The sequence below is a fragment of the Daphnia carinata genome, unplaced genomic scaffold, assembly GCF_022539665.2.
Source record: "Daphnia carinata strain CSIRO-1 unplaced genomic scaffold, CSIRO_AGI_Dcar_HiC_V3 NW_026453156.1, whole genome shotgun sequence".
Classification (NCBI taxonomy): Eukaryota; Metazoa; Arthropoda; class Branchiopoda; order Diplostraca; family Daphniidae; genus Daphnia; species Daphnia carinata.
The window spans coordinates 9,712-17,405 of NW_026712555.1; the positions used below are offsets into that span (position 1 = coordinate 9,712).

General features: G+C 39.3%; 1 protein-coding gene across 1 annotated transcript; it reads right to left on the minus strand.

Moving 5' to 3' along the window:
* Positions 1-875: 875 nt before the first annotated feature.
* On the minus strand, positions 876-2,378 carry LOC130703299 (venom allergen 3 homolog). The gene is made up of 7 exons (XM_057524788.1): positions 2,251-2,378; positions 2,039-2,146; positions 1,796-1,972; positions 1,621-1,702; positions 1,395-1,533; positions 1,229-1,325; positions 876-1,164 (listed from the first exon to the last, which is right to left on the minus strand). The coding sequence occupies exons 1-7, from the start codon at positions 2,362-2,364 to the stop codon at positions 1,015-1,017; spliced, it is 867 nt and encodes a 288-aa protein (XP_057380771.1). The 5' UTR covers positions 2,365-2,378; the 3' UTR covers positions 876-1,014.
* Between the last annotated feature and the right edge of the window lie 5,316 nt (positions 2,379-7,694).

The following is a 7,694-nucleotide window of genomic DNA, read 5'->3' on the forward strand; positions in this document are numbered from 1 at the left end:
TATTCAGTCATCAAGATCTATGACGAGGAGACTAAGAGCTATCCGATTTACATAATGTATTGAATTAAAGGTAATGCTCGTGTTGTGGCCTAACGCGCAATATACTTTTAATAGGACATTTCAGCCATCAACCCCCAGTTATTTATCAATCTAGTTTTCTTATTGATTATTTCTGACAATTTTACTCAATCTTGTAACTCTAGTTGAAGATCGACAACGCCATAGTACTAAGGGGCATATATACTGTATATTTTTTCCAAACTGCCATAATAATATAGGTGAAAATTCAAGATAAGAAAACAAATTCGTGATAAGTTAAAAATAATTTGCATCTCTGATTTCGTGGCCCCAAATCGCAGTTTCCGACATCGTGGAAATACTTTCCGTCCAGATGGCTTATTATTTATTAGCTTCAACTAACCTGCGGTCTACCTAAATACAAAAACACTGAAAAAAAAATTTTGACGTCAAGAACTTTGGTCGGCATCGATCAATCGATGCTTTTCATTGTGTTCCCATTTTCTTTTTCATTGATTGTATCTGGTCGTTTCTGATGTTTGCATCGGTGATATTCGATCAAATTACTTATCTATTACTATTCGGCCATTTAAATAGGAATGCACACATTTGGTTGACAACACGTTCTTGTAAAGCCACCTAATATAACGTTTGATTTTTATCATTGGACAAATGGATGATATGGCCTAGGATTTATCATCGGAGCAACAGTTGCCAATGCGTTTGGTTTCCGGTCGTTCATTGACAGCGAACGTCGATTAATCAAGGTATTTAAATAAGATCAGTCAAGGCATATAACAACCTCAGCTGAGACCTAGAATAATGAGGACTTAAATATTGTTTAAACTGAAGACGGATTTTCATGCGCAATGTATTGAACCCACTAAATTCCTTTGCCATGTTTTAAACCGTGAAAAACCCTGGCTGCTATAAAAATGGCTTCGGTGGTATATCATTTCAAAACTAGCCTAACAAATTTTAAAAAGTTGTGAATTTTCAAGCACACAATCCATCGTTGTTTGAAGTCGAAGCTGGACAGGCAGATCCAGCGGCTCCTTGGGCGTAAACTGGGGAATTGACATAATTTCCAGTCGGTCCATAGTTACAGACATAGAGCCTATTGTAGGGAAAATCTTCTCCAAAAGTCTGGCCACATCAAAGACAGGATCAGCGTCAAAGTTCAATTGCTTAAGAAGAAAAAATGTCTTACAGCAGTCGATTGATAGTAAGCCACTCCACAGCCTACGGTATAAGTAGTCGCCCATACAACTTGAGTGTAATGTCCAATAACAGCGGGTGGATTTGATCTATACCATGAGATATTATGAGAATTAACACTCCTACAGTAGAAAATGCTCGGTTTGGTATTTTCTTACGGAAAGCTTGTGACATAAGCAGGTGTCATGTCAAAAACTTCATTATACCAAGACGTAACAGCTGCAGGCCAATCAGAGGAGTCTAGCACGTCGGCAGAAGCCCCAGAAATGTAAATATTCTGACCCACTCGGAATCGGGCTATTGGTATATAAAAACCGTGTCAAATATCGAAATTAAATAGGCTGATTCTGGACAAAGTATAGCGTATTTAACAATTTTACTTACGGACGTTACGGCACTTGTCGTGGTTAAATACGCACTGCTGGGCGTGCGTTTGCGCCATTACGGCCAATTCTTCATCCCAGATCTTAACAAAAAACAAACATTGAAGATATCATAACATTTCAAAGGCACTTAGAATATGTTTTTACGGTGAAAAATACAAGGAGTTTTTACATACCAATTGCCTTATGTTAGACGCCGATGGCTGAGGACCTGGAGTTCCGCTGGTCTCGAGACCCTTGGCAACTTTGCGCCGGTAATCGTTATGCGTCTGTAAAATGATGTCAATTTCTTCGGCGTTGACGCTCGATTTCGTTGGATACGATGGTAAACAAGCTGCTCCCCAGGTTAAATTCTATTTGTAACAAAATGAATATCATGAATTTATTATCATTACCATTGAATATCTTTAAGAGTATACCGAATATTTGCAGAGGGTATTTTCGGTAGGAACGCTGCACGTAGCAATGTTGCAGTATGCATTTTGAGCTGTGCGGCTCTTAGTTAGCTGCAACACCACCTGGGCCTCCTTTTCATACAAAAATGATTAATTAAGCATCAGAATGGTTAAAAACAAGTTTGAATATAAGCGAAAATGTACACATAGATTTTTTTTTCATGAAAAATACTTACTCCGCAAGCGGATAGGATGACGGTGATCACCAAGGATACAGCGAAAAGTTTCATTTCGACTAGAGTAGAACAAGCAAACAATGCTCTGTGTATATAAGCTGTTTCACACCTCATTATTTATACATTTATTTTTCCCGGATTGTAAGCGTATCACAAAATTTGGAACGCAAGTGTTTAATTCGAAACGGATCCAGCTGCATTTAGAACAGCACAAAGGAGTTGACTGAAACAAAGCTTGCGCTCCAATTAAAACTAGTGCACCTTAGAATACGAAAAACACAAAATAAGTGCAACAAACTTACTAGGGTGACGTGTTCGTCTGTAAAAAAACGGATCTAATGAAATCTAGGTCGTATTGCAATGTTAGCGTCCGGGTCGGGGGTTGACGAACGGAACTAGGTCACCACATGTTGGCACTTACGTGTTGAATAAATCCGTAGCGCGTGACATTTTTTTCGCCGTAGATCTCAATGAAAAGATCGTGATAAACGCAGCAGGCATATGTTGTTCCCTTTTTTTCTCTGTAAAAAAACAACGACAACAAACAAGCGGCAAAATGTTTCTGCGCTAAGTTGGAGTGTTGATACACGAGCTAGAATTGCGACACTGACTAAGGCAGTTGGGCTGTGATACGAAAGAAGTGGTTATTGGCTATCTCAACGTGAAGGAGCTCCTAGAAAAGAAGTTCCTCTTGTTAAGGAGAGCAGTTACGTTTGTTTGGGGAAAGATAACAATAATTGTTTATTCAACTGATGCACGTTATGACGGTCTAATTGCTTAAGTATGGGAATTAGCGCTTTAAGATTTGTAAGTTCTAACGGCTTAACCCAATAGGTAGACTAAATTTAATAGTCATAGCAGACAATGTAACTGGTCTGTAGTGATGGGCAAGAAGATGGCGGTTAGTATCAAGTCTCATAAAGTTATGAAAAGATTTGGCTAGTCAACTTGCAAATCATGCATGTATTCTGAATCAGCGTAAAAATTCAAATTTCAATTCAAATACCTACCTTTGTTGAGGTAGAGGTATATCTCTGCCTTTGTTCCTTCTTCCTACCAGAGCTCGGCAAGATTCTGAGACAAGGCTTACTAGCGGAAGCTACTGGCATGATACACGATTTGTTTTGTTTTTTCAGCTTCGTGTCCGTATCTTCTGACAGAAGGCCTATCTCAGGTTTTGCTTAATAAGAAATCGTATCCTGTGAACTTATCTCAACCCTCCTGTTTTCAGTTTTTGATATTTTGAAAATGTTTGTGATGTTCACACATCTCTTATCCGGTACCTGGTATATTCCTGAAATAAATTTTCCCATCTATTCCATAAAAGAATTGAATAAAATTGACCAAATCATACAAATATGATTGAACTAAATTTTTTATAATGGGATTTTTATATCTGCTTCTTTCATTATTTTTTCTGGAAATATGAATTTTAAAATACTGCTTATTTCATGTATATATTAAAACTTTTGTCTTGGTATACCAAACGTTCTCTTGGAATATAACGGCTAAAGCCGTTTTTTAAATCTAAGTATTTGTAAGTCATCCAACACATTTTTTAAAAGTTGTGCATTTTTCAAGCGCACAACCCGTCGTTGTTTGAAGTCGACGCTGGTCTAGCGGCTCCTTGTGCGTTAACTGGGAAACCAACATAATTTCCATAGTTACAGACATAGAGCCTAATGTAGGGAAACTCTTCGCCAAAATTCTGCCGACATCAAAGACAGGATCAGCGTCAACATTAAATTACTACTTAAGACAAGAAAATTTCTTACAGCAGTCGATTGATATATGCATCTCCACAGCCTTTAGTACAGGTGGAAGTCCATACAACTTGAATGTAATGGCCGATAAAAGCAGATGGGCTTTATCCACATCATCAGATATTATAAGAATTAACGCTCCCACAGTAAAAAATATGCGATTTGGTAAAATTGATGAAACCAAATTGGCATTTCTCTCTGCTTCGAGTTCTTTGATGTCTGTTAACTTGTGCGCAATTCGATATACAGTACAGCAAAGCTGAACGTCTCCCTGACGGCCATCTAAGAGTTACCGTTGACGCCATCGGGAAAGGGACTTTCAAAAGAAGAGGTCGGAATTATCGTTTAATTCGACGGTATTTAATTAGGAATGAAAATTAGCTGATAGGGCGTCAATGTTTTTACGTCAACGTGCAGTTTAACTGTTTAACGAATCGGAGCCGTCCACACAAAGCTTGTGTTAACAAGGCACTTGCTTGTGCATAGTCTGTCGCCAGAAAATAAAAGCACAGCAATTGCTTTGCTTTATGGTAAGGACCATCGCTCACAAATGGAAGTAGTGTTGGCTATACTTTGTCACTTGCACATCGTTAGGGCGAAATAATTTCTTTTGCATCACAATATAATGTCTGTAAATAACGAAAGTAAGTGTACTGTAATTTAACTGTGTCAGCACTTGAATCTGCTGTATTGTGCGTCAAAATCGAAAATACACTGCGTCCGAAATTGTACAAACTGTTTTGTTCGTTTTTCGTTTTTTTTTTGTCTTTTGGTTAACCAAAAGTTATTTTTATTGTAAATAATTAAATTTAGCAATAATAATTTTTTTTCTATTTCAACAGAATTCTCGCAGCTAACATATCTGATACCTGGTGATCTTCAAATTACCATATTGCACCAAAATAAATGGCAGCTACGTCACTTGCGCTTAAACATCGGAACACAGGACGGCAGGGTTGTTTTTCCAAGGCCCGTTTTTTAGCTTCGTATTGATGAAGCCGAGTGGAAATTTTTGGCTGGCAGTTTTGAACGGATAGCGAAAACAAATATCTATTTTGAAAGGATAGTGAAGAGAGGTATCTTACGTTTGTCTTTCATTCCGAAGTGCCTTGGAAATAAAGAACGTATTTTAACCTACCTTCTTTTTCATTGATTTTAAAAATTAATTGTGTGCTATTTTTCAAATTCCTAGTTTTATCCGCAGAAATGGATGAATTTTACACTTGTGTGAAGTAGAAAGGACGACAAAAGGTCGGATATCAAATTTATTGATCGCTCTATGCTTGGTTTAATCTATCATCTCTTCATCTCTGCAAGCAGAGTGCAGCAGTTCACGGTGGATTTCTGGTGTCAACATATGGTGGTGTGAACAGTGATTAGCTGAAGCAACGCCTCTTTCTGTTCACTATAAGATCCGTTTCGTATCACTGCCAAAACGTCAACAGCGACTGATGTCGCACAACGGGCATTTCCTTGGAATCGAGCTGAAATCCTCACAAACAACATCCGTACACACACATACACATCATTCACAACAAGAATTTTGACTAGATTATTGAAGTAAAAAAAATAATGCAAGCCGTGTAGTTTTAATTGCCAAAATGGGCAATCAATAAAATCCTTGAAGAAGTCCCCAACATGTTACATATTAGTGCGTTTACCAGTTGAGTTGTGGCGAGTAGTTTTAAGTAAGATTGTCGTAGGCGCCGTTTTTTGGCTGCGATTATTGGGGCCTTTAAAATCAAGAAATTAAATAAAAACACCTTGTGGTTAAAGCACATTTTATGAAAGCAACTAGTAAGACTGAAATACAGTAAAATCTGGTATGCGCGTTGTCTCTTGTAGCTCCGTACATTTCACAAACAAACTTACGCAGTACCGAACAAATGACGGCAAGCGTGACCGGATGGCACAACCTATGAGACTCCAACTAAATAATTATAAATTGCAGTTTTTTCAGTCCAATTGCAATAACCAACGAAGGTTAAGTACCACACTACGAAGCTCTCCGTTTTTGGAGCAAAATTGATAGCCAACTCGTAACTGCTTGTGTCCATAGTTAACTAAGCTGTACAGAGGTTTCTTAGTAACTTATTTGGCAATGAATTCCGGTGGTTTCGTTCCACAACGTTCAGTCCGAGGTTGTATATTAAGTGCTCGATTTACATCCTTTTCCAAGTTAGACCATTCCTCTTCTGAAACCCTGTTGATAATGTGAATGGCGGGGCAAAGAGGAGTTTTCACAAAGATGGAAACCCTCCATCATCAGTCGATTCCTAGTACACCATGCTCAGACCACTCAGTTGTATAGTAAAAAAGTTCGATTTGTTCTGATTGTTCGGCTATATACTTTTTCCCGAAATAAACATGATGGTAAATGTTACGGATGTAGCCGACGCGGGACCCAAAAACCAGGACAGCGAGACAGGTAGCCGCGTAGACGTTAGGACAGATGGGTAATTCCAAAGCTCAGGCAAGACGAAGTGTATTTGTCAGGGCAACACTTTCACAAGTTCAACACAATTACACACACAAGTACGCGAAGGGAAGCCAGCGGTAGCGCAAAGCTCCTTCTTTCAACCACACAGTAGACGGCGAGGTTCCAGACTGCCCTCCGTGACTGGGAGCAGACGACCCGTCGCCTACTTACCGGTTGGCCATCTATTGAGGGGGTATTTGACAGGACACTGTTATGAGATATGAAACTGTAACATTCGGCCCTTCCTGACTCGAAGTTACACACGAACAATACAAATAAAACACAGAGGGTTTTCTGGAACTTCGAAATGTCCCTCACAGAAAAGAAGACAAACGACGAACAAAAAAAAAAAAGAAACACTATCGACTACTCGAGAAGAGAAAAGAGAAAAAAAAAGGTACGAGAAAATGAAAAAAAAAAAAAAAATAATAAATTCTCCCTAAGGCTCACGGCTCTTCACACGCACCCAAATGACGGCGATTTACCAAAGCAAAAAACAATTAACAAATAACACCCGCATCAAAAAGAAGAATGAGAAGAAAAATGAGAAAAAAAACGACGACTTATCAAAACAAAAGAAAACAAAACATCAAATGACATCATCCCTCCCCCCCCCCCAAAAAAAAGAAAAAAAACACCGTACAAAACCAATAACTCTCCCAAAAAACAAGATAGAGAAGGAAGAGCGTGTACGTGTTATGTTTGGTAGTCGTTCATCCATGCAGGTCTTTTTGTCCGTCTCCCAGCTCTTGTAGTTGTTGTTGGCACGTTTCCTTGTGGAGGCTCTTCCGACTCGGACGAAGATGAGTCGCTCGAAGAAGGCGAAGATGAAGATGAAGATGAGGACTCGTCGATTGCCACATCTTCCGAAGCGTCCCACTCCACATCCGACCGACCATGGAAGCGACGAATCTGGCAGACGTGGACGTTAAAACGCCTGTACGATGACTTCTTCCGTTGCGCGGGCAGATCTTCGACTAGGTAGGTTGTTTGTGACAGCTTCCGCACCACCTGGAACGGCCCCACAAATTTAGGAAGAAATTTCTTGGTGGAATTTTTCTTTCTTGGCTTCCGTCGAACTAGGACAAGGTCACCTTGAAGAAACTCGGGTTCCGGCCTCCGAACTCGATCCGTTCTTTCCTTACTTTTTCTTTGTTTTTCCACGATGCGCAAACGAGCTGACGACCTCCATTCCGAAACGC